The 27,940-nt window shown below is 39.3% G+C and overlaps 1 protein-coding gene across 1 annotated transcript; it reads right to left on the bottom strand.

Annotated features, from left to right (window-relative positions):
* Window positions 1-44: 44 nt before the first annotated feature.
* wnt10a (wingless-type MMTV integration site family, member 10a) lies at window positions 45-27,743 on the bottom strand. Its single transcript, XM_079666559.1, has 4 exons — window positions 25,014-27,743; window positions 22,917-23,182; window positions 16,826-17,199; window positions 45-2,220 (listed from the first exon to the last, which is right to left on the bottom strand). The coding sequence occupies exons 1-4, from the start codon at window positions 25,082-25,084 to the stop codon at window positions 1,672-1,674; spliced, it is 1,260 nt and encodes a 419-aa protein (XP_079522685.1). The 5' UTR covers window positions 25,085-27,743; the 3' UTR covers window positions 45-1,671.
* Window positions 27,744-27,940: the final 197 nt, after the last annotated feature.

The following is a 27,940-nucleotide window of genomic DNA, read 5'->3' as shown; positions in this document are numbered from 1 at the left end:
TATGATGACGGCAGCTGATTCGTGACAAAATAAACACAAAACAGTTCTCTTACCAAATACACTGCTCTCGTGTATTTTATTATTCATCATATTAAAGCCCCTCTCAATATTATGGTCTTTCTTTATTGTCTTACAAATATTAAGTTATCCACAAAAATAAAATAACTTAGATAATAGCGATATTAAAACATAAAAACACATACAGACATACATACATTACACTTATGACATGAAAAAATGCATATTGCTGATATCTCCCAGAGTTTTCCTGGACACAGTTATGTATGTGCAAACTACTCATCAAAATCTAAATAACTCTGGAAACACAATTCCAGATTTTCTTTTTTTTACCCATCTGCTTTCAACACAGAAACACATTTGCTTGAAATAAATTACACTGCCTGATAAGGAGCCTCACTCAAATACATATCATAGAGACATTCATATCAACTTTGCTTTAAATGTACTTTAAAATTAACTTGATAGTATCCATATTAGCACACATGGAAGAAGTGTGGAGAAAGTGAGTGTGGATATATCACAAGAAGCTTACAGTGTTGCACACGCTAAATTGTATCACAAAACAGGAAACACTGATTGATGGCAGCTCAGGATGTTTATAGTGTTAGTAACCAAAGCCTGTTCACGTGCTCTCAGTTTCCCGAGGCACTTTACATTTATTGATGGTATTTGTGCAACATTATTCAATTTTATTTACATTTATATCATGCTAGAAATGAAGGTCTATTGTGCACTGTGTAGGTCTGACACAACGCATGGAACATTTTGGACAATCTGTGCTCTGATTTAGGGTGGCTAACCTTAGCGTGTATAGGGTTAGTGCTCTATTGTAGCTGATTTGTAGTCTTTTGGTTGACTTAGCTTCATCGTTGATGTAATTTGCTCCTTTTACTCATATAGTCCAGTCCTTTTTGGGATTCATGTGAACGTATTGTGGGGTGCTATCACCATTTGCAGGGTCACACATTATGCGTGCAATATACTAAAATTAACATTTACATTAACATGTCAGTGAAGCAACACAGTCCCCTGCTGTTATTTTAGGTGAAAATGTGATAGTTGGTATGAACATTGAAACTTCTGAACTGCCCTTGAACAAGGCACTAAATCCTTAAGTGCTCTGGGTGTTGTGTGCTGTGCCAAATCCTGTGAATGTGAATCCTGTTGTGGGAAAAGGTCTTTATCGGTCTCAGACCTTCCATACTGCTGGTGCTATGAAGCAATACTATTTTCTTTTTTGCATGCAATCTACTGCTTACTCTCAACTTCCTGTTTGCACACCTGGATCTCATGCAGCTGTATGTCAATCATTATCAGCCCAGATTCCTTAGCTTTCAGATAACTATCTGATAGAACTAAGTTCCTTTGTCTCAAAAGGAAGTCAGTGAACATTCGAACTCTCTGAGTTGTGGCAGCTTTAGACATATTTTGCATGTGCACGCTCTTTACCAACATGCGCATCTATCTTTCTGCTGGATCTACTGCTTAACACAATGTCGCCCGCTTCTGGAAAACAGCAGTCCATCGCAAAAAGGTATGGGGCAAATATATAACAGTCTTACTCCCCTTTGAAATGAATATCCTTGGTTTTAAAAAAGTCTCTTTTTCTTTGTTTTCTTTATTGTGTACAGTCTTTTAGTGTGTGTTTCTTCATTTACAGACACTGACCCACTCTGTTATCCTGCACTCTTCGCACACTACATAGCAGCACCAATGGAACTTGCAGTTGCAGCGTTCGCTCCGCGTCTGCTGCAGGATGTTGTGGCCTCTCCCGCAGCACAGACTCTCACAGTTGTCCATGCCGGGGCTGGTCTTGTTGCAGATCCGGCCCTGTGTGCCCGCCGAGTCCGAACCCAGGTCCCTCTCGCAGAAATCTGGCGACTTTTCAAAGTAGACCAGTTCGTTGATGTTCGGCCTCCGCCGGTGATGGTGGTTGTGGTGGTTGTTCTGATGATGGTGATGGTGGTGGTGGTTGTGATGGTTATGGTGACTGTGGTGGTTGTTGTTGTTGTGGTTGGAGTGGTCCAGTTGTCCGGTGTTTCGATTGTGAGCTTTGATGAGGGTGGCGAGGTGGAAGCGCTCTTTGAGGATGGAGCCCACCACCCGGAACTCCGGGGTGACCTGCCAGCAGGTCTTCAGCTGACAGCTTCCCGACGTCCCGTGGCACTTGCATTTCCTTCTCATGTGGTCAAGCACCACCTGGGAAAAGACAGATGGAGACAGACACAAAGAGAGAGTGGGATGGAGGGAGGAAGTGAGAGGAGGTGGTGGGGGAGGTGGGGAGGAAGAAATTGAGAAGGATTCATTACTTTCTTGATTACCGGCTACATTTTAATTTTAATGTACACAGGTACAGGCTGCACGTCATATTGCAAAATAGATTTTTTTTTTGGAAACAAAAGGTGTTTGTTATTTCTTATAAGTAGATCACTCTTCCATCGTATAGTGTGTGACACATAGTGCCCTGAAGGAATATTTGTCCCGCATCCAGCAAGCCAGGTGGTCTGACTCTGAGCCTGTTGTCAAACATACTGATATCAAATAACTCATACGGATGCAGGCATTACCCAAACAGACAGTAAAGTCATTATTAATTTGGCTTTAGGTAATGACTCCAAGCAGGACACACATACATGTAGCTGCACATTGGATAATTATATCTAATAGTTTAATGTTGGCCAATGGAATTATTTAAATCTTTTAAAAGGTTTTTAAGCACTAAAATAATGATTCTGATGTCTGTGGAATATCTACATGCATAAACAAGAATAAACACAAATGAGAGATTCGCAATTGTATAATTACGTTAGAGCATGACACCGCAAAACTGGAAGACCTACCCACCTATTTCAGAAGCAGACACACACAAACACACACACATACACACCAGATAAGTATATCCCACACGGCATAAATATTGTCCATCCCAATGATATTCCATGGAGACTATGTGCATGTATCCAAGTGTGTGTGCGTGCTTAAATCAGTCATCACCTGCTCTAAACTTTAAGATCCAATTACCCAACAGGAACACCAGGCCACCCACCGTACTGACAGATGCTGCTGCTGTTGCCGCCCCTATCAACACACACACATACACACACACATGCTGGACACTTGCACAGTTCAACACATTCCACACATTTGATAGCAATAATTCTAATCTCAACACATACCCACAGACACACAACTTGGCTGTCACCCACAACCCACTTAAGTGTCTTCCATAGAGATTAAGGCATGGCAAAAAATCGAATTAAAAAAGACAAGTAGAGGAATTTATTGTTTGTTTGTGTTTGCTTCGCTTTAAAATATAAACATCTCCCAAGTAGAGCATCATACTGTATAGATAACTGGACTTTTTCAAGGGGCCCTATCATGCTCATTTTCAAAGTCTAATTTGTATTTTGTGCCTAATAAAATAATAAAATTCAATAACGTTCTTCAACCACCAGGTGTCCCTTTCTATCAGCTCTGCACTGTTATGGTGTAAATACAGCCTATATACCAATTGGATCAAATATAAAAGTCAGCCGAATTAGTGTTGATACTGCCAAGAGACGTATTGTGTGAAAAGAAATGTAAGATGTTGTTTAATTGCTGATATATTTATGATCCACGTCACGTTTTCAGTTTTGGCGGAAGTTCTTCCTGTTTGTCTAGAAGTCTTCTCAGCAGGGCTCTATAAATAGAGAATTACGGCAGATATGTAATACTTAATGCAGCCGAACCGTGTATTACAATGCCGTTATATGATGACTTTCAAAGAGAAAAGCAGGCACACTCGGAATAAAGTATTATTTTATTTTTAAAAAACGTTTTCAGATTTCACATCACATAAACACCAAATCCCAGAATGCATTGCGGCTAAACCATCCAATCATCGAGCTGAGGATCTTGCCTACGTCTATTTCCGGTTTCGTTTATCACCGATGTATTTTGTTATACAGACATTCCTTCACATTTACATTTTAATTTGCATTAAAGTATTTCGTGAGGCCTTCTAACATGTTTTTAAATATATTGTAACTACGGTTGTAGTTGAATAGTTTGTAAATTAACATGAACCGAAGCTGTTGCCTGGCAACTCAATAGCACAACGTCAGGTCCGTTAACTCCACATCCACACGCATGGATTAACATCGATTTAATACATTAATGTAGCCTTTGTTTCTGCTAAAAGAGGTGTCAACCAGCTGGGGAAACAAGAACATTGGCGGAATCGAGTGTGACTATTAAAAAATAAATCATTACGTCGGGGTGACTGTCACGTTTGAAGGGACGAAATCGTGACATCTTCACGTCTCCCAGCATGGTAAATCGTCACATGTTCACGCCTTGCCGTGATACCGGGTTGGTTTTGTTCACTTGTCAAGTTAACAGAAAGTGAGTAAGAAGTATGCATTTTGGATAAACACGGCTCTACAGTTAATTAGAGTGTTGAAAACAAGGTTTAAAGAAGCTGTAATCTGGTGAGGAGAGGCTGTAAGACTTTATAGTAAACAACATTATAATAGCTCAAACAGAACTTGCACTGAGTTCAGATTGCAGCGTTCGGTTTAGTTTTTACATCAGGGGAAAGGCAACCCCAGAATCACAAACGTGCTGGCCTTAAACACACAGCAAAGTCTGTAATCATAAAACTCTCCAACCCACTTAAACCTTAAAAGGACAAACTGACCCAGGAGTCTTAATTGCATCCACATTGCTTCTGTTTGAAGGTATATTCACAGCAGGATAGGGGTTTCAAAGGACGGTTAAACAACAAAAACGCAGAAAAGTGTTATTTCTAATGACATTTTGTCATATTTCTTAGGGAGGGGATAGGGGGGTAAAAAGCCAAATAGTTCTTGCAACATAAATCATCAATTCTGAGGCAGAAATAGGATAGGTTTTTTCCAACTATAATCTTGATGTTCAAAATAGTACAGCATGTCTTAGCCATTCACAACACCCCTACGCCTAAAGGTCCTTACACACCAAGCCGATTTTCGGCGCCGATAGATGTCGATAGATGTCTGGCCAGCGATGAGCGTCCTGTCGCCCTACTCAGATTGGTGTGTCCCGCCCCGTCGTGTCTTTTCGGCCGTGCCGACACCTTCTGCCGCAGATTCAGAAATCACTCTGATTGGCTGTTCAGCTTAGCAAATCAGTGCATGAGAAGCGAAACGGAAGTAAGGGACCCAAACAAACTATTAAGAAGGCAAATCTGAGATTTCATTTAACTCCAGCTCTCGACACTGTAGAGTGAAAATGGAACGTACACGCTATTTGTTGTTTATATCACGTGGTCTGTTCTTCTATTCTCGGTGTATCATGCAGTCTGTCTTCCGGTTGTTGCCTCTTTTGAATGACGAATACACACTATCGCCGCCTGCTGGTAAGGAGAGTTATTGCCACTCACGCATGCACAGTGCGTACGTGCTACTTGGCCGTCGGCTGAAGTCTTTGCGGTGTGTTCCAGTGCGACTGTTGGCTAAGACGCAGGAGACGTGAGGCGACACAACAGTCGGGTCCGTCGGGACGTGTTCTTTGGTGTCAGATTGTTTTGAAAGGACCTTAACAGTGATTGACCATCTAGGCTACCATAACTTTGTAATTATCCTATTTTTATTTGTTCTGTCAGACAAAGCCATTTATGGTTAGGACCAGGGTGTTCACAACATGTTACTTAGCTAAAGTCCAACTTGTTACCATTGGTAAGGCCAGCGATGGTTTGATTGCACCCTTCATTACATAAACTCAAATAAAATGGTAAACACCATGTTATTTTTTAACACATAGAAACTACATTGCGATTTTGGCCAAGGAGCGCTTTATTGTTCTTAATAAATTAAGTGGAACTGCATGTTGTAATAAAAAAGTGTGTCACTATAAATGGATAACTCAGACAAAGTCGGTTAGTTTTAAAAAATGTAACTCAGCAAAAGTTTTTGCAGATCAACATTTTTATGCTAAAAAAGTAGAACAATTTGTCATAGTTTACATTCAATTTGGGATGGTTGAATGGTGTTTCGGGACAGTTTGTTGACTGTTCTGGGACGATGGTGAAATCTTAATATGAAGCTATTCCCAAAAATCAGACACACCTGGTGGAGATTTGCCCTCTACTAAGTGCACTTTCAAAATGGAGATATATTTTACATCAAAGGAATAGCATATGTCAGTTCTGTTGCAGGGTGGATTCATCCTCTTATAGCACATCCTGTGCTCTGACTGCGCAGAGCTTGATAAAAGTTTTGCAGGCTTCCCAAAACCCCAACAAAAGAACATCACTCCGGGTGACAAGAACGTGTGCGTGGGAAAATGTCAAATAGTCTTTTCACGTGCAGTCAAAAGGCAAAGAGGTTCAATCCAAACGGGAAATATTGAATCTGTCTGCTCATGCTATATTAAAAGTGGTCTGTCAGTATGACATGGGGAGTGCTGATCCATCTGACAAAAGAGAACACTGGGGAAGCTCAAGTACATTTTGTACGAGAGGAGAAAAGGAACAAAACAGAAGACCAAGTTTCACCTTATCTAAAGAAAATGCTACATTACATTTTTCATTTGTTTTTAAAGAATCTGGCCAAGTAAAGGAGGAATATATTTACCAGTTTAGGTGCAGGCAATGTGTTTTCTTCCAATAACTAGGAAACAAGCTAGACAATGAGATGGGTGACTTTTCCAAGTCAGTGTGGATTTAGGGTTGGAAGACGAAAGACGGGAATACTATTTTTGTAGTCTTTACTGATGAACTACATATCACCCCCTAGTTATTGATGATCAGATGATAGGTTTATATTGAATGGTTTTTTCCTGTTTCTTCTCATCAATAACTATGGCTATGTTGGGTGTCTGTCTCTGTGTCTGTGATTATGATATCTAACTTGGCTACTACACTAAGTTGATGCAATGATTTATTGTTGCCTTGTTGTAAATAGCCCTGAGGTTGGTGGTGGAGGGGCAGGGTGATGGAGGTAAAGAGGGGTGTACTGTAAATGTACAGGTTAAGGCGGGGAAGGAAGGAGATAGGAAGGGTGACAGTAGGGGGAGATGATCTTTAGATTATCTCTTTCCCGTCCCAACATCTTGATATGTGAGTGTATGTGTGTATGTATGTGTGTATGTGTGTGTATGTGTGTGTGTGTGTGTGTGTGTGTGTGTGTGTGTGTGTGTGTGTGTGTGTGTGTGTGTGTGTGTGTGTGTGTGCACGTGTGTGTGTGTGTGCACGTGTGTGTGTGTGTGTGTGTGTGTGTGTGTGTGTGTGTGTGTGTGTGTGTGTGTGTGCGTGTGCTGACCTTGTTTTGAGGCTCATTCATCATGTATTGCTGCTATCAGTTGTACTGTAGATTAGATTGTGATCAGCAATCCAATCTAACCTGTCAACAGCTGTGATTGTTTTGACAATGTTCAAATATTGTACACCTAACACAGCTTTAGTCACTCTATTTAAGCTATCAAAAGCTTGTTTGGAAGGTGTTACACATTAACTGTTATCTGGTGCATGTTAATGTGACCAGTGATGGCCTGAAGTCTGGATTTGAGAAAAATACAATAGGATACCATGTTAAACAAAGAAAATAGCTCCCGTTAAATAGAAAACGGCGGCTGCCAAATGTCAACGAACTGGTCTATTATTATAATAGATGAGACTAATAAAAAGTAGAAGATTACTGGATAGGGCAGACTTTCCAAAAATAATTTGGATTGCGCCAAATTGTAATGGTTTCTTACATGGCCCGTGATACAACCTTCCATTAGATTTAATAAACATCTTGAATTTCTCGGAACGAAAACCTGCTAATACATGCTCCTCCATTGCTTACACATTGGCTTGCATTGCATGTACACCGAGCGAGGTAATTGCTTCAAAGTCAATGGCGGACCACAGTTAGAAACCAACATCTGGCAAGTTTTAATTGGCTTAGAGAGTAAGACAGAGGCGTCTATAAAACAACCCCAGACAGAGATCAAATACAACATGTTGGTGGCAGATTAGGACTGCAGGCTACATGCTACAGTAGACTGGGGAAAAAGTACAGCGTAGTGGAGTTGAGCACTGCAGACTACCGTGCAATGAAGAGGAATGGACGGAGTAAATTAAAGATCAGAGCTGGTGTCTGGACTCAGTACCGCAATCTGATGCTTTTGCTTCACTTGGAAGCAAACAGCAGGCTGAATCTAAAGCCAGAAAACAAGAGCAGAGAAAGAACATTTTCACCATCCAGAGTTGGACCAAATATTTTCTGTTAATAAAGAAGTGTCAAAATGTGTCAACAAACTGTTTTGAAACAGGTTGTTCCTATTCCCTATGGCAATAGATAATAATTAGAGCAACGCTGTTCTAGAACATTCAAACTTAATGAGCCTGAATTTCCCTTTCATGCATGTGCCTGCTGCAGCCCTAATACTTCAGACTACTATCCTTCACTATGCCAAAGGTGAAGTGTTACCACACTCCTTATAGACTTGATTGTTCATATAGTCCTGATTTTGTCATCAAGCTGAATATACAGAGTTAGTTGAGTCAATTCTGACTCATTGGTAATGAAGGAGTAGGAGATACAGCATAGATTATTTTTAGAAGGGAAAGTCCTGCATGACACAAACACATTCTCTGATGGAGGCAAGCAACAGAAATTGAGCAATTGCTGTCTATTCTCGTAAAGCACTAACGAGGATTCCACACCAGATATAGTCGTATTTGCCAAATATGTGATCCAAAATCTGTCTGTTTGTCTGTAGATTACGAACGACTACAGGCCTGATTTTTATAGAACTTGGTGGGGTGTGCCAAGGAAGAATTTTGGAGTAGATCCAAATCAGGGAGCTGATACACATTACTTTTTACTGTTAATATAACAAACAAGATCATTGCCTTGGAGGAGATCCAACTTATTTACCTACAGGTTCAGTGTAAAATGCTTTAGCTTAGTCTTGATTCTACTGCAAATTAATGATCAAAACTTGCAATACAAGACTGTAAAAATCCCAATGGGCCTTACTGCCTGAACCAGTAGGTCTACATGTGTATTTTATGCCTTATTCCTTGTTCTGTTGGGCGCAATGAACTTAATAATTGGCCAATCCCTGTGTCATCACTGCTAACCGCTTTTGGGAAAATCTAATTTCTGTGTCCTATAATCGACCCTTCTCGCTGATAAACAACAGACTAGTCTGCATGCTGCCTTGCGTTTGTCAGTTCAAAGACAATCTACTAAAGGACCTTTAAAGCCAAGCAGAAAGCCAAAGCGATATCAAAGCACACAAACAAATCCCACAGCAGCACATTAAGCCCAGACATCACTTTAAACAAATCAAACGCCTCACTTCAAAAGAATAGTTAAGCGTATGCAGACAAATGCACACGCACACATGCAAACACAATGACATGTAATTACTGTGAAAAGCATATCTACAGTTTACAGTGAGAACTACATTAGTGTGTTTGTGTGTGTGCAGTATTTACTCACTGTTAATTGCACACAATGTCCACAGCTCTTATTTAGAGACTAATAAAATGTTATTAGCAGCATAAGCACTTCCACCTGCTGAGCTTTTACTATGAAACCTTTGCCTCTGTGTATATTTACGTGTGTGAGTAAAGTGGAGGCGGGAACATAAAGTATGCACGTGCATGTGTGTGTGTGCATTTGTTGCTGTATGTGGTGGGTCAGATCAAACGCTCTGCACTGTCAGGCCTGTGGAATGCTCTGCACACCACTGATGATATGAAATGGCCTCTGAGGAGCACAGGACTAACCCCAAACTATGTTGCTATTTTTGATCAAACACACTTTGCTCTTCTTGTGGGTTCTGAGTCAATGAATTAAAGTGAATGGACCCTGCAGAGTAGTTTATCATTGCTCAAGGGTTAAATTAGGCATGAAAGGATCCCAGGAGTCCCACTATTGCTGGTTTGGATCAAGCTACTCTAGATTTGTAACCCCAGACAAGGAGGTTATGTTTTTGGCTTGGTTTGTTTGTCTGTTTGTCTCGTTGTCTGTCAGCAGTTATCCGGAAAGAAACAACTTCTCCATTTGTGTACATTTCCCAAAGAGCAAGGTTGTTGTGTAATGTTCCTGTTCTAACAACACAGGTGGTATGGGTAGAGGCCAACTGTCACTTTTGAGTGATCCAATCAGAGCTGAGGGATTTTATTGAAATCCTTTTTACAATATGCCCTCAACATGCACCTGCACTCATATAATGGTACTGTTCAGATTACCAAGAGTTAAACGATTACCTGAAAATATGTCATCCAAACCCTTGTGATTTCAAGAGTCAGGGCAAGGGTTTAAAAAAGTTTCCAATAATTGAACCACAGATTGGATTCATTGCTTACTTGGGAAGGGGGTCAAAAGAAGTTTATATGCAAAGTTTCCTTCCTGAAATAGGGGATACAATCTCTTATTACTTCCCTTAAGTCAGGCCCTGATGGTAAATTGTAATTATCACGCTCAACACTTGCCAGTAACATGGCAAACTGTTGCATAGCCAGTCACCACCTGCCTAATGAACAGACAGGATCGAACAGAAACTCTGCACGGCTCTAAGCTGTGCACCACAAAAGCGTGCCAGGCATTTGTTTTGAGGTGTGCTCCTCAACTAGGTTTACCACCTAGTAAGGCTTTTAAAACCCCTGTTATACACTACTGAACAGATGTGTAATCTGGGTCACTGCAACAATGCAATGGAGGGCTGAACATCTTTAATTTAAACAAATGCAGAATTAGGACTTCCCGTCATTGAATTAAGATATCTATATTCAGCTGAAGAAAATGTATCACCTTCGTAAAGCAACTTTCACATATTAGTAGTGGCATGAATATTAATTCAGCAAAAACATTTAAACTTTAAAAAACTTAAAATATTTCCCAGGAGGATATTTATCTTACCCTGTTTGAAATGTATACATCTATTTTCACTACTCACTTCCTTCTCTCATACTATTTTCTTTCAATAAGTAACTTTACGTTTGCATTACATTACATGTCTGACATCATACTTATATTGACCTTCCCCCCGCATTAACTTCTTGTTACAGTATTATTTCTCTAATCAGCCCTGTTGGAGAGAAGTCGGAGGAGGGCAGAGCAGGAGAGGGGGAAAAGGGGAGGGAAGGAAGGGCGAATCTCTTTCTACTTTCCGCCCCGGTGTTTGAAGTCTAAAATCTTTTGCAGAGTTTTAAACATCTGTTTCCAAACTGCCAGCAGCCACTAATTAGGGTTAAAAACAAGACGGAACGTCGTGAGAACCCTGGGGTGGGCATGAGGCGACATGCACACCCCGCTGAAAAACCACCACATTCCTCTGCCTAAAGACTACTTCTCTGAGAGGGGGGCGGGGGGTTGTGGGTGTGTGGTGGGGAGGAGGAGTGGGGCGGAGTGAGGTGAGGCGGCGGTAGTGGCGGGTCGGTGGGGAGGAAAGAGATACGGGAAGGGTAGGCATTATTTTGAGGCCCCACCTGTCAGTGTTTTCTGTTTGATTCTAGAGGCTGTATGAGTGTGTGTGTGTGTGTGTGTGTGTGTGTGTGTGTGTGTGTGTGTGTGTGTGTGTGTGTGTGTGTGTGTGTGTGTGTGTGTGTGTGTGTGTGTGTGTGTGTATGTATGTGTATGTGTGTGTGTGTGTGTGTGTGTGTGTGTGTGTGTGTGTGTGTGTGTGTGTGTGTGTGTGTGTGTGTGTGGGGGGGGGGTTCAAGGTCTTGGAAAGGCTTTGTTGCGTCTTTCTATACCCTTGAAGTCATCAAGGTGTAAGGTATTTTACGGTTTAACAGCTCTGCGATGACTCACACAGTTTGTTCAGTCTCTCTCTTCTTTTCCCTGTCTTCCACTACCTGCTCTTTTTTCTCTTCCCTCTTTCTCCATAGCCAGGAATAGCCTCTGTACATAACATTCATCCAATAACTAATCCCCAGCCATTGGATAGCTGTAACAAGCAACCAACCCAACCTTAAACCTGACAAGTCAATCAGGCCCCTCTAAGCATCTCCATTGAACTGGAAGCTCATATTGCCCCAGAGGTAATTTATTTTTATTTTTCAGTGAAATACATCTATTAAACTCATTTTATAATTTCAACATTATAGTTTAGATTGTTCTCCACTCAATTTGACAAATTATTTCCCCTTCTGTGCAACACAAATTTGAAAGATTTAACTCAAAGTGCTTTGAACCATTACGAAGTAACCCTGGATCATCAAGACTGTGTGAAAATACGAGATGTAAATGTCAGTAGCAATGGGCGTTATTTATTGCTCACTGTACGAAACTGGAATATTTTCCAAAAAACGAGGTACAGCCTCTTTGATGTTGATGACTTTGAGTCAAAGTTTCATTTGTTTGATTGATGCCTCAGCTTGTTTGGATGGAAATTCGTATCTTGGCACTCAGCAAAACTCAATTTATTGTGAGTAATCTGAGAGCCAACATTTAATCTTTCTAAATAACCGTCCGGAAAGATCAAACTGTAAATTTAAATAAGGCAGAGTCGTGCCAGTTTTAGTTTGTTTTCTTTGAGTGACTGTTTGTCTTTTTAAAGTCTGAAGGATGTGATTACACATTCAGATTTTAAAAGATTTTCCTCAGGGCAATCGGATTTCTTTGATAAACTTATTGGGAAAATATGATTCAAATGTGTCGAAATGTATTTGAATAATGTACTCTATATAATTGGCCTTTATATGACACATTGCCTTTTATGCATGCCTCTCATAAAACACCACAGTAGCATCCTAATCAGTCAAATTCATAACACATGCCACTGACTAATGCATTCTTTATCATGCCATTAACCGGCTAATACAGAAGAGAAACAGTAGCTTGCTTGCAACTCTGCAATTTTAAGAGTAATTCTGTCATTTAAAAAATATGTATACAGTGATGTCTTTATTTGTAAGCTTTTGGCAAAACACGTTGTCATAATTATGCCTTTGTATATCAAAATTGCTTTTAAATGTGGAGCTATTAGGCTAATTGATGTGTGTCATCATACCTCAGTTAAAGCCTATTATTAAAAGTCAGCAGTCAACTTATTATTTCACATTTTTTACATTTTAGAGACTCAATTTCACACCAACTCGCAAGAATAGTGGGTTTTGGGTGTCTTGCTTAAGGGCATTTTGAAAGGATACACTGCTGCAAACTGACATGAAAGATACAGCAGGATTAAACTTGTTTTGAACATGGGACCAAGTTCAAGTCTGCCATCCTTAGGCCTTCAATCATTGGGAAGCATGAATACTCAAGAGTATATAGGCAGAGTAAAGACAACATACATGAGGCCAAAATGTGACCCTGCCTGTCACCACGTTTCATTTCTATGTCCACACCAAAAATGTAAAAGGTCCCAAAAGACAAATGATATTTACCTACAGTAGGATCATGAACCTATTACTACTCATGACATATTGGCCCCTCTCTCAACGTTTATTCTTCCAAGTCAGCACTGACTTGAACGTCACCAGTTCCACCTCAGACTGTTTCTACCACATCTATTGCAAGGAAGCCAGCTGTTGTTGAGTTCGTCTGACGCGCTGCACATTTGTGTTTTGTCTGCATAATCAAGGAAGCCAGAAGTAAACTGATGGAGAGATACAGTCCCAAATTACTCAGGAGGAAACGGGGAACAATGAGCAATTTACGGTCGCTTCATGTCTCTGTTCCACCACAGTGCTAAGTGTCGTCTAGGCTTATCACTGTCATTTACATCTCTTCTCTTCCACTGCCTCAGGCAAAAAACCCTGTAGGAGCACGTTATTATAGAGATATTTTTATCTCAAATAGTGTAAGTGGTTAATTACCTCAGAATTTAGATTTGTATTAGTTGTTAGCAGTTGTAAAAAAAAACTAAAGTAAATCCACAGCCAACAACAATGAAGCCGAATTTGGTAAATGATTATTCAATAGCATGTCTTAATAACAACATATTGATTACTTCAAGAGAAATATTTGTATTTGAAAAAGTAAGAAAAAAAGTATTCTTGACATGAACGAAACATAATAAGATAAATCATTCATTGAGAACCGTTACTCTACTTAAACATCATGACTGATCTCACACTGAAGTAAACTGACACGACCACCATGATATCAAATAAAGTTACTTGTCTGTCAAATAGACACTGGTTAATCTTTTAATGCTTTGTAAAAGTCCTTAGAAATGTTTAAAAAAATGGTTTCCCTGACGTAACAACAAGATGAGGGCATAAAACAACCAATCAAAAAAGTAAAAGCACAAGCTAGGGCAAATATTTACAGGCTTTGTAGCTCCCAAACGTGTAGGTTATGTAACTTTGCAATTATAAAAAAATAACAAAAATAAAGCCATAAAAATTATAATTTGTTGATTGCTTCTTTTTACTTTAACAGCATCAAGAATTTTTAAATATTTGTCGGAATATCACTCAATCATTCAGGTGAGTTTAAATATGCATAAAGTTACTTCAGAAATTGGGTAATGCAATCTTCAAAGGCGTATATTAAGGCAATTCATAATCCTTAAAAGAACATTGATATTGGGAATTCCCATTATGGCCACATTAACAAACAGGCTACACATACCACCCTTTGGTTTATGGTGAGAAAGGGTGAAAGGGCGAAGTAGAAGGGGCTATACAAGATAATTCATTGGACACAAAGTTCACAATGATATACAGTATACCCCCCTGTGTATCCTGCAACCTATCAATGTTCTTCTTTGCATATGAAACTAAACAAAACGTTGGGATTTTAGCTTTTGCAGACTATTTACATGCACACAAATCTATATAACCCACTACAGGAAAGGGAAACCCCCAAATGCATGTCAGGGCCCATTTAACAACCTGTTAAAAAAGATTATATTTCTTCTTTATAAAAAATAACTTTTGCTGCTTTTGTGGTGCCACAAATGGTATTGGAGTGGGACCTCTTGTAGTTATTGCATGTTTGGACAGGACGCAACTGTTATTGTGATAAGATCTAATTCCTGTTTGAAACATATTCTATCAAATTGTTGCAATAAATATAAAGTGTTATAATGACCAAATCCAATTTTGACATTTTGATTGAAGTTATTTTCAAAGAAGAGATTCACCATTATTAATCTTGCAGGTCTTGAACACACACACACACACACACACACACACACACACACACACACACACACACACACACACACACACACACACACACACACACACACACACACACACACACACACACACACACACACACACACACACACACACACACACACACACACACACACACACACACACACACACACACACAGTCTCTGCCAGCAGAAATAAACAGTAATGTAATAATGACAAGCCAATGTTGATCCAACCAACAGAATCAGATTGTGTTGTACTCTGTGGCGTTATCATTGGCCCAGTAGCACTCGGCCCACCCATTCTCCACCTATTTTATTGGGTAATATGTTTTCTTATATCAATCCTATTTAAGTGTAATATTTACACTGATAGCAGAGGGAGATAATGTCACAAACTGTGTTTTCTTTCACAGGTGTGTAGAGACATAGAGCACTGCAGGGTGAGAGTGAATGTTTAACTAGGTCAAATATTAACCTCATCTGCACTCAATTTGTGGTAATATTATGGTAATAACAGAGTATTCCTTTTGCACTTACTACAGTCTCACACTGAGGGGTTTTCTTCTAAATGGTCTCAATTACAGCAGCACAGGCCTGACATTTAGTTATGGGTCAAGCTCCAAACACACATGAGCCTGCATTTCCCAAAATGCAGCTGGAAAGACTATATCATTAGGTCTTCCCCGCCTGGTAAATTGTCTTAAAGGGTCCCTATTATGCTCATTTTGAGATTTCATATTGGTATTTTGTGCTTCTACGGTGACTATCATGTACAATGTGTTGGAGCACTAGCCAATAGAAGTGCAAGTGTTACAAAGTAACAATAATATCAATAATAATTAATAATAATGATAATTATTGCAGATTATAGATTATAAATAAATCATTTAGGGACAAGGGGGTGAGATTAAATAAATTATACTTCTTTTCACTCCTTTTCGAACACTAGATGTAGGACTGTTTATGTTGCTAATGCTGTTGTTGTTGTTGTTGTTGTTGTTGTTGTTGTTGTTGTTGTTGTAAATGTCATTCTTTGTTTTCATTTCTCGACTATGCACTGCAAAAATGTTTTTGTTTTGTAATTATTTATTTTACTTGTCCGAAATAAAATGTATCTATCAAAGTGATGTCACTGTCACTGAAGCAAACAAAGGAGTCCAATCAAGGCTTTACAGGCACTGTTGGGGGTGTAGGAGAGAAACGCCCTCTGGAGGGAACTTTGGGATTTTAAATAACACAGTACAGGACAGGGAAAAACCCCCCAAAACGAATAGGGCCCCTTTAAAAGTCTCCAGGTTGTCTTAAAAAGCATGCAAAGCAGAAAAGAAAATGATGAACTCCAAACCCAGGGTGAGAAAACAGTATTTATGTATGTAATTCTTCAACTTTGGAAACCTAGTTTGGAGCTACAAATCATGGCAGTGGTTTAGTGGTTCTCTTTTACCTCATTCAAACCAAAGGTGTTTCAGGGCCGGTTCGGAGCTGGAGCTTGAAAAGCACCGGGTTTTTCGTGTTCACTTTGTGTCATGTCAACTGGACTTGATGTGTACATTTAGTGCCCCTTGAATGTGAAAAGCCACAAATTGCAAAAGTAATTGATCTCAAAGTGAACTGGAGTAATAAAATCACAGCACAATATATACATGTAGGATTTGTGCCGTTGAATGTGATCAGAATCATGGAGAACACATCCACTTAAACACCCTCATTCCTCTGTTCTCACCTGTCTGCCAACTCTGTTATTATGCAGCCTCATCCTGGCATGGATGTCCCTGTAGGTTTCGCGAGCATCCAAGAAGTCCCTGGAGAACTTCTCACCGAATTCCACCTCGGGGCTGCAGCCGCCCCACTCCCAGGAGTCCTGAGATCCCGGGAGGTCGGCAGGGAAGTGCTCCATGACCCCGTGGACCATACCCTTCCCCCGGTTGATGGCCTCCTGTTGCAAACGGTGCAGTTTGATGCGGAAAGCCTCCTGGTCCCCACGTCTCTTCTCATCACAGCTGCACGCCTTCAGTTTGCCCATGGAGCAAGCGTTGGCCACTGCGTGCACCACGCCTGCTGCTGCGATGGCATACGCAAAGGCACTCTCTCTGAAACCTGTAGTAAAAGATAGGACAGTTTCTTTGTTATATAGCCAAAAGTGGAATTATAACGTTTCACAAACTGTCACAATCAGGAAACAAGGATTGGAAAATAAAGCACTGTTGTTTAAAAAAACATGTCATAGCACACAGTTTTGAAGCTCAGTCCAAGACATGTTTTCAGTAAAAATGGCCAAGAGGAAGATGGAGTTTAAACTCTCTAAACTGACACTCTGCTTCACTTTGAAGGAAAAGTCGCTGAAAGCTGAAAGAATGCCTTTTACCAGTGTTATAAGATCAATATCATTTGAAGTGTCAGCAAATTTCAAATAACCTGCAGGCAGAACATACCATTGTGCATGTGACATTTACCTGTCAGGTGGAATGAAAGGATTAGCAGAATGAAGGAGGACATTTGAAAGCAGACCAAATTCAGATTATTATGACTTGTTTACAAGTTCAGTTGGGCTGCATTTCTCATTTTTTTACCATAACAGCACGAGGTACAATAACACAATGCTTACATATCGCTCATTAAAGTGTTGCTGCGCAGCTGCGTGATACAACATTAAGATGTCAAGTGATTTTCTGAGCCCTAAAAGTCAGTTTTGTACCTCCTCTATTTGGATAAAGATACACAAAACAGTTTATTCACACGTTACATGCCAAGACTCATAAAAATGGGGAAACATCTGGGACAATAACAATTAAGTGTTCGAAACAACACTTGCATACTTGGTCTCTGTGGGCCATGTGAACATGAACAGATCCCCACCACTCCCATCAGAGGACTCACAGAGGAGTCCCACACTGAGCAGCGCTGTCTCCTTCTTGTAAACAAGACATCCTCATACTGCTCAATTGTGGGAATAAAACTATTATCAGGAGTATTTTGGTTACGATTGTGATTATTTACCACGATTACTCATTAACTTTGGAAAATTCATGCATTTCTTGAACTTTAAAAACATTTTAGAAGGGGATTCTCTTGGACTTTGAATGTAACTCAACTAAAAAACAATTACACAAATTACAAAAAAGTATCAACAAATAAATAAATAAGTTATACATAATAATTAGAAATAAAATAAATAAATACAATTAGAACACAATAAAGTATCTGCTTAAGTGCACTGCTAAATATATTTTCAATATTTTTGTAAACTATATTAAGCATCAATAAGTTAAATTGAGGAGGAGTCTGATCTATGTTAAGTAGATTAGGGCGCTAGATTTGAACTCAAGACAAAATTAGATCATCAATAACATATCATCCTGATTATCTTGTTTCCATAATAGTTTGAAGCCAACTCATTTCCCAGCCTTACCTTCTCTGACAATCCATAATCCATGTATCTGTTTTTGACATTTCTTCCTAATAAAGTTTAAACTTACTGTACCTTCATATGTTAGGGTAGATTGGCTGATTATGCCACACCACAGCTTTTTGCCTTATCACTTGCAATTGTCTTAGAAAGACTTCTGTTGTACGCATATAATCTTTCTACAGGATGTGTGAGTGCTTTTGCCTTCACACCTAAACACATTATTTTCTCATTAATAGAAACTTACACGCGGCACATGTAATGAGGACAACTGATCTGCTATTTTGGTCTTCATTTACACAATTGCAATGGCAATACACACATATATAACATTAGCGCTGTCCATGTAGTATCTGGGACAAATAATAATACATTTAAAATAGTTAAATGCTTGAATATTGAAGGAGGAAGTGCGACAGTAGCGCTCGCTCGTACCCTCTACAGCGTTTGTTGTTGGATCTCAGCCTACTGTGCCCTCAGGTTGTATTAAATCAGTCCCACTTGCAGTCATTTACTGGAGCAGAAAACAGTGAAGATTATAATGAAAACTTGTAAGGAAAACATGAAAAGAAATCACTTAGGAGTTTATAGCACGCTGCTTGAAGGGGAAATTATTCAGGCTGCTTGTTGGTGTCAAATAAAAGGCTATTAACTGGAACTGCCCTTTTTAGCAGTGTTTGATGTTACTTCCTTATTTGTATATTTAAGTAATCTTCATGCTATTTTGTTTTTGTGAGACATGATGTAAAGTATGACACATGTGTTGTCATTGTGGAGTTTTGTATACTTGACATCGGACACATTAACAGGCGAAGGCAGCGCAATTACCAGTAAACGAGAAATTCATCCATTGTGCAAGTGACAGTGTGCAGTTCTCCCATGCAACCAAACTGCATGTTTGAAGTATTACCAAGGCTTTTGCCAATGTGCAGAAAGAAAATAACCTAAACATAACTCTTGAAAGACCGATTGCCAGTAGATCATCGCCGAGGGGAAAACATTGAAGGGTTGCAACGCATCACAATGTTATCCAGCAAGGCACCACATTAATCTTAAACAGGCCTTTAAAAACCCCCCCTCTAAGGCATCCACTGCATTGTTTTAATGCAGGGCTGTTTTATTGAAAGGCTGTTTTCAGTCTGACCAAATTAGCCGACCAGACGCAATTAGATTTTTCGGGAGTTTTAATTCCAACGAACTGCCAACTACCCATAGTGTCTCAAAATGCACAAACCCTAACCCTCAAAATTGCATTACACAGTTCAGTCTGAACGCACAACATGGGCATATCAACAGTTTTAGGTTGGTATGACGACCTGCTAGAAAGTTGCTTATAAACACATGTAGCAGATATGGAGGAACAATACAGTTAACATTGAATCATATTACATCATATGAAATCTCAAACAATGGTTTGAATACCTTACGAAAAGTTACTTCTTTGAATGCTGTTACGAGTTATTCTATGAATGTCAATAACATAAGCATGCTTGTGCAACCCCCTGCAGTGCAAAACATGATGAATCAAGAAGGTTTAGGAAAAGATCATGGTTTGGGTTAGAATAACCAAAGCTTGCATATTTATGTTCGCCTGACGAATGCAAGTCTGATAATCACTCATCTGTTTTCCTCTGTTTGGTCTACACCATCTGTTGATGGAAACATATGGCTCTTAAAAAGCTAGGTGCTCAACTATTTTCACAAACTTAACTTTTTCTACGGTTTGCTGCTGAAAACTATTAGCAAGATAATATACCACAGCATATCTTCTGAAAATAGCTTAATTAAACACCTGGAAACATGAGAGCTATGAGACTCAACCAAAAGAGTAAAGCTTATCGACGCCAAAACCAAATGATGAACTTAAAGACTCTTTGTAAATCAATTTAACACACCAACATACTAATAGTTATTTAACAACAACAAAATATTTTAGGAGCTTTAAAATTCAACATCTAATTTAGGGCAATTATGAATTTGGTTTTAAACCAGTAAGAAATTAACCCTCACACTCAAGGTAGGGGGGAGTAAAAAGGATTGCACTTAGGCATATCCTTAGACATAGAAAGCCTGTTTTAGCTCTTGGCCTGTTTTAGGCCAGGCTCTGCAAAGCAGGCCCCCGGTAGACCAGGAGCAAATCAATCTAACAAATAATTTACCGGCTGCGACACGCCCGGCTGAACTGATGGCAGAGGAAGTGACAAAATGAATTAAAGTTTCAAAGGAAACTGTCACTTTGTGTTACAGAAACCGACTAAACTGGTTTATGCCTTTGCCGCCGAGAGTTGGGAAAGTGCTGAGAGCAAATTCACAAGCACTTGCAATGGCAAGGGAAGTAAAAGCATTAGAGCAAACCAGCGAGGTGGGACACAGACACAGTGACAGAGAAAGAGAGGGTGATTCTCCTATTTCTGTCTATCCATGTCTTGCCTAACGTCCTCTTTAGCCTACTTTTTGATGCAAACTAAACGGGAATGAACATGGGCCCATAAAAGTTATCTGAATCCATCAGCAGAGAGATACGTGGCAGAGAGGATCCAAGGACCGCTGATGTAGTAAAATAAGACACCAAACAAACATTGCAAAGCAGAGCCCCTGATATGCATCTCCAAAACTTTTTACATTTGAGAAATCTCTGCATGAATACTTAAAATGACATATTCCAAATAAGTATTTCATTTGTATTTAGCTTTGCTAGAATGGCTTTGTGTAAACATCAATTAACTGGCTCTTACAGGATATTATTTTAAAAGCAACAATACCAGTTTGGTATACGTAAGCCTTGTTTGAGACTGTATTTACTTTTCTATGTGCAGTTACATTGAAAATGTGTGTTAATCTCCACAATTCCACCTCAATGAAAGCCCCCCCTGTTGCAGTAGCTGCACGCAACGATAACTGCGGCACGCTAACTTGTATCCATTTTTTTACTTTCTATGGAGCTTCTGTGGAGCTTCTGTGAATGTATCAACATGTAACAGATGAATCATCCGATTTTAAGAGGTTGTTTATGTCAGTGGTTTAGAGTTTCTGCACCCGAGGCAAACCAGGGATTCAAGAGAACCAACAACTGCCTCCAATAATAATGACAAACTGCCCGTCAATGAGGAGTGAAAGTATGACCAGAGGTGTGTTAGTAAATACAGTAGTTAATAGTGGGTTTTTTTCTAAGATCCACAAAGGCAACAAAGTGAAAAAGTCCTCAGTAAGGGTTGAAAAACCTTCGTCATATTGCACACAGTTTGAGGAGAACCTACTCGCAACACCCCTCCGGCCAAAGATCTGACGCATTTAATCAGGTGTTATGACGGGGGAATTCCATCAACTATTCAACGATACAGTCTTGGATAAAACTTTTAAATAGACTACAAACTCAATATTGAAATGGTAAATAGGTATTGTCATACAAAAGCCAATACGCTTCAATGCAAGAAGAGCTCTATGATGTACTTGAAATTAATTTGCTTACCAACAAGTGAAGCCTGAACTGTCAATTGATGATAGATGTAGATGCAATCGGCATATATCGATTAATAATTCAGATTATAAACACTATGTTCTTTCCTATATGGTCAAATACAGGAACTCAACTAAAAACATGAACTACCAACCACATTGGTCATCTATCAAGGTGTTGTGGTCATTAGGAAACGGATGCCTCTCCCAGTCAATAACCTGGGATGATTCCATCTGCAGGGCTTCCCAACTCCAAAGATCCTCTTTCATCCTTTGTAGCTTAGTTGCAAAGCTTCAAGCTCTACAAATCATCAGAGAAAACTGATCTGCATGAGGTCTGGTAATCTTTAGGTGACTGATTGCTTTTGAAGTTACCTGCTCTTTTGTCCAGGTTATTAGGAGACACGGCGAGGGTTGGAAAGTAGATACAAGTCTGCTCCTTACTAGAGCAAAAACTAACCATTTAGAGACTTCACATCTGCAAGATAACATTAAAAAATGTCATTATATGTGTTAAAGTAAACTATCCCAAACCCAGTGACTGTGTTCGGAGAACAATATTACATCAACGCTTGTTACGGACAAGTTTCTTTGTGGCAACTAATCTTTCTAAGCCTTTCCTTTCAAGGTTTTCTATCAAAGTGTGTTTGAGGATGAAACCACAGCCTGTTTGAAGACCAAAACCTTTGAACTCCATGCTTGTACTTCCTTGTTTTCTTTCAGGTGTTTTGTGGTGACACCTCACCTCTGTAAATTACACCTCAAGATGTCTCGTAAGGATTCTCTTATGAGATTCTTATATTTTGATCAACTTTGAATCAACTTATTTGTGCTGAGACAATATCTGTAATGCAAGACATCCAAAGCACTCACAGGAATATGAATTCAATTCAAATTGAACAGTAGGGTTAGGGTTGGCCGAATGCTGTTTTATTGGGACACGGAAACTGACCTCTTTTAAAGACTATGCTGTCGTAGGGTATTTTGTTCCTCGTCTCCAGGCTGGAGCAATTCCAGCGGTGCCCTCTGAACTGGTGCTGGCACTCATGGATGGCAATCTGGATTCCCTGGATTGCTGAAGCAGTCACGTCTGGGTTGCGCATGCACACCTCCAGCTGGCGCCGCGTTAAACCCGGCAGCGTGAGACACACGGTGTTGGCATTCAGGATCGGGTCGATGTTGGGGAGCTTCAGGCCCAAGATTTCATTGGAGTCTACCCTGCATGGAGCACATAGGTCAGGTTATTGACAGAGACGGAAACTCATAAATATTTTGTCACTCACAAACGTTTTTAGGGTTCTGAAAAATGCTTGTTAGGTGCCACAACGGTGTTCAGTTCCCACAGTATTAAACATATCCTGACAAGATGAACCAGTGTTGTTGAATAGCCTCAATAATACATATACTGCAGGTCAATGGTGGCTAAACAGTTACCACATGCTGGTGGTTAAAAAAAGAGAAATGTGCACAATATTTATTTGCTTTTTAATTTTCAGAGTCAGTTGAGAATGCAAAGTTCGGTTATCACCAATATGATATACATTTAAGGCTGTTAATTTTGATAACAATAAATCCATTTGCTCAAATGACATAGCCAAATATCAAATATAATTTTAGCTTTTTAAATCTACGACACCCTTTTTCCAGGGTTCATACTATTTAAACGAATATGCCAAAGCTTTCTGCAAAGGCATTCTGTTTCAGTTTGATTTTGTGTTAATGTTTGCCAGATTCACCTTTGGTTTACGGATCTTCAAATTGATGCAATATAATCGCTGTACAATGGGTAAGCTGAGGGAACAGGATTTACTTACTTATTTACTGTCGGCATGCATCAAATAGTTATCGTAAACGTTTTGGATACACAGTCACTTTTCTCCTCAGTAAATCAGTTAGCATGTCAATTCAATGACTTTTCTCGCTGCGAGGTGTGTCCCTGTCTGCTGCCTCTGTTGCAGATCAATCATGTGAACAACAGTAATTCAACTGACAGCGGTCAAAGCCCTTTTCTACTTCACAGAGAAACACTAACAGCAATAAGCAGGAAAACACAGGCTGCACTGATGATTGAGCCCAGAGGTGCACAGCTTTTTCTTTCCATTATCATTACAAGTAAAACACAGGTTGTATGTCGCACTGTGTGTATAACCAGACACACAAATGAGGACCATGTATGGCTGTGGGCGAACATACACACATACAACACCTGACATGCACGCAGGAATACCCAGGTGGAGAGAGGAGGGAACAGTAACGCTCACAGAGACACTAACACAGCTGCAGAACTTTGCATACTTTTTCTTTCCTTAGCTTTTATGTGCTACGTGTAACATCTGCAGGTTTCTCTTGTGCAAGCATTTTCAAACAAAGAGAAAAGGTTGACTTCTTCAGTGAAAAAGATAGCTTTAACTGTCACAACATTCTAAACTGCAACATGCCGTGACATAAAATGATCTTATGCATATATTAAGGTGGCATTGCATGTACTGTAATTCCAGTTTGTGTTGTTTGTACCTGTTGTGTTTCTTGCTTTGACAGTTGACCTGTTTCAACAAATGTCTTTCCAAGTGTCAACTGTTTATTGATTGGCAACATTGTTTGGGAATGATGCATGGCAAGTAGTAATTTGCAAGAGATTGTAAACTTGTAAAAAGTAGACCAAGGTTTCAGTATGTGACCCGCTCTATTGAAATCAGTCGGAAGTCGCAACGGCTCATTTCAGAATAAATGTGGATTTGGGTGTTTTGTTTGATTTTAAATAAACAAAGTCTTGGCTTTCAGAATATGAAACTTGTATTCCCCAAATATCACGATAAATACATTTATGAAGTTTGTAAATTATTATTTGTGTTCAATCTAAAAAAAATTACGTTATGCTAAATCACTTTTAAAGATCACTGTATTAAATTTAAAAAACGAGTAATTCATGTTATAATGAGTAAAAAACCCAATTTTATGTAATAAAAAAACATGTTTCAGTTAATTTAACCAACATAGGCTATAATAACTTTTCTTAGTGGGATTTAACTCCATATTAAACTCAACTCACCTTTTATCCAAAAGGCAGATAACCACCAAGACGCATGCTATTCTGAGGACCGAGTGTTCCATTTTGAGCATTGCAATTGTGGAAAAAAAGTTTGAAAAATAAAGACACAAGGGTTTAAAGTCCAGTATTCCGCCTTAAAGTTTAAGGGAGGACTAAACAGAGGAAGGAGGTCAAGTCAGGTCCGGATAAACGTTGGCTCTGGATTTGACAGCTCCGACGACGTCCAGATGTGGCAGCCAGCGGCGGGATACTCATTCACAAAAAAAAAAAGTTTCATCCACCTTTAGTGAATGGAGGAGGTTGTTAAAAGTTTGAGGAAAAAGTCAGAGTTGTCCCTCTCATACTCGTCCGTGTACATCCCGGTGTTTTCTCCGATGTGTTTGCATAGGTATAACATCCGAAGAGAGACGGCAGGAGCAGATAGGCGCTCTGAATGAAGTCTGCCTGACTAGTGATGTTTCGGTGCGCTCCGATAGTCCTAAACTACTGCACTTAGCGCTTCGCCTGCCCACTTTTTTTTTTTGCGTCACCCAGGGAGAAGAGGAGCGCAGGGAGGTCAAGTGCCTCGTTAAAGCAGGATAGAGATCCTTTTAGATAAGGACAGCACAAACACTTAGCCTGCGCCCTATGTGTGTGAGGGAGAACATTTACATTCACTGCGATGCTGAGGATGAGGAAGGTGGTGGGCGACATGGGGAGTATTGCAAAAGTGAACTTGTCTGGGGAAAACAGGAGGATTTTTATTAAGTAGGGCAGGGGTCTGCCACATTTACTATCAAAATAGCCATTTTGCTTCTTTGTCACAAGATAGAAATGCCTGGAGCCATACAATCTATTTGATAACACTGCTTTTAAAGTTTATACACAAATGAGTTTGATGCATCTGTGAACTTATAGATCGATATAAAAACACATTTTGAAAGTTTGATGCAAACATTTGTTGTGATTTGTTCATTTCTAGCACTTTATCAAGCATAAAGTTAAAGCTATCATTGGTTGCAGTAAAGAATATATAAATCTTTACAGGCAGAATTAAACTTTCTATTTCATTTGTGACTTTTCATTTTGATGGATTGAACAATGGTTAGTTTTCCAAGACCAGGAAGTAGAAAAAGAAGGATTTGACTTTGACGCATATTATCTGATCAAATATTAATATTATTGAACTTGCCTTGCCTTGCCTTAGGCTACTGTGTTTCAAGAGCCGCAGGTTCCCTTGATGTAGGGGAATAAAGGATGATGACAAGAATGATCATGAAGGTGATTCTGAGTTGTTAGAAGAAGCCCATAGAAAACAAACTTTTTGAACACAAAATATGGGGATGTATGATACTGTAGATAATGAGACCTTCGATAGATTTTTATCCTTAAATCACACCAGGATTTTTGGCTACAGTGAATGTTAGCATCCATGCACATTGGAAGACCTTTTTTGTATCCAGCAATCACAAAAAGACATTTGAAATGTAATGTTTACTTTTAAAAGTACTTAAATTATTGATTTGAAATTGCAATGCCTATTTCAGAGTTTCTTTTCTAATCTTTCTAATTTACAGTGTGGCTCATTTTTTCTTCAATCCCCCTTTTTAAATGCGATTTTTAGTTGTTTTTAGTTTCATTTCCATAATGTTTGGGGACTCTAAAGAAAATTGTTTTAAAAAAGAGGCTTCAAGATTGAGCAGTAGAGGCTGTAGAGCAGTAGAGATTTATTCACTTTAAATCCCCATGGTTCATGCTCCATAAGTGTCCTATAATGCAACAGCATATTTTCACTACACCCTCCCTGCCTGGTTATTTTCTCAGTCCCTTTTTCCAAAGCTATACAGAGGACTGTTTTCACAGGCTGCTAAAAATGACAATAGGCTAAACTGATGGGATGGAAAATCAGTGGAGTGGTCCTTTAATAACGGACACATGTTCAAAAGCAATGATATATGGGGGTGGGTTTGCAAAGTTCCAATTATCTTAATGTGAAGACAATCGTTTGAGTATAAAAAAAAGTATCATGGAATAAATGAGGGCTTGTTAAAAATTGTCCACTGAAGTTCATGTTGCGCTCTAACCTTGCCTGCGTGTTACGGCCTTTAATCTTTCAATTTAAATGGCTACAAAGTATAACAGAAAGCTCCCTTGTTGACGAAGACCACATGATATCACTCATCTCATTGCTTTATGAGTAGCCTAGAATAAAGATCCAGAAACCACTAATAAAAAGGTTTTCCCCCATTGGAGGGAAGCAAGCATTCTACCAGTGTGGAGTCACCAAAGTAGTAAAACACTACACAAGTTCAGCATTCAGACGCAATTAAGTTGCCATACACAAATTGAGGGAACAATCCCACATCAAATTCTCTCTTTGGGAGATTTATCACCTGATCTGGAGGAGTTTGGCAATGACGGAAACTTTGTTCTTAATTATTTCAAGCCTTGTTACACTTAGTGGTTTTTGTGACTTTGGTTCTACAGCAGGATGTGTCGCACGCTGTCATCCTGATTTCTCTGCAGCACTCGCTCTCATCATGACGATTAAATGACTTTCTGAATCACAGCTTCTTATAAACTTGACTCATATAACTCCCCTGTCTCCACTTGGAGAATCAAAAAGAAGGGACCTTTTATGTCTATTGTGACCTGGTGAGGCAGCACTATAAAGGAAATCCTGATAATGTTTAATAGGTGGTACTTTTATTGACTGTCTGGGCTGTATGGAAGCTAATGACTGACCGAAAAATACATGAAAAATCTAATTGTGATAAATAAAAATAAAACTACAAAAAAATCATGAGTGACAATATGATGAAGAAAGAAATTTCCCTTACAAAGTGAAAATTATTCTTAAAAAAATGTATAATATTAAATATTAGTTTTAAAAATTATGGGTATAAAAGATTTAAATGGGACCTATTGTGCAAAATGCACTTTGTGAT

The sequence above is a fragment of the Notothenia rossii genome, assembly GCF_949606895.1.
Source record: "Notothenia rossii genome assembly, chromosome: 2".
NCBI lineage: Eukaryota > Metazoa > Chordata > Actinopteri > Perciformes > Nototheniidae > Notothenia > Notothenia rossii.
The sequence above is the reverse complement of the archived record's forward strand: the minus strand, read 5'-3'. Positions and strand labels throughout refer to the sequence as shown.

Bases quoted from the DNA above. Each gene is read 5' to 3' on its own strand.
- wnt10a (XM_079666559.1), bottom strand. From the start codon at position 25,084: ATGCTCAAAATGGAACACTCGGTCCTCAGAATAGCATGCGTCTTGGTG. The intron at 17,200-22,916 runs GTCAGTTTCCGT...CTTTTACTACAG, and splicing joins CAGCATAGTCTTTAAAAGAG to GTTTCAGAGAGAGTGCCTTT. The intron at 2,221-16,825 runs GTGAGAACAGAG...GTCTTTTCCCAG, and splicing joins ATAACAGAGTTGGCAGACAG to GTGGTGCTTGACCACATGAG.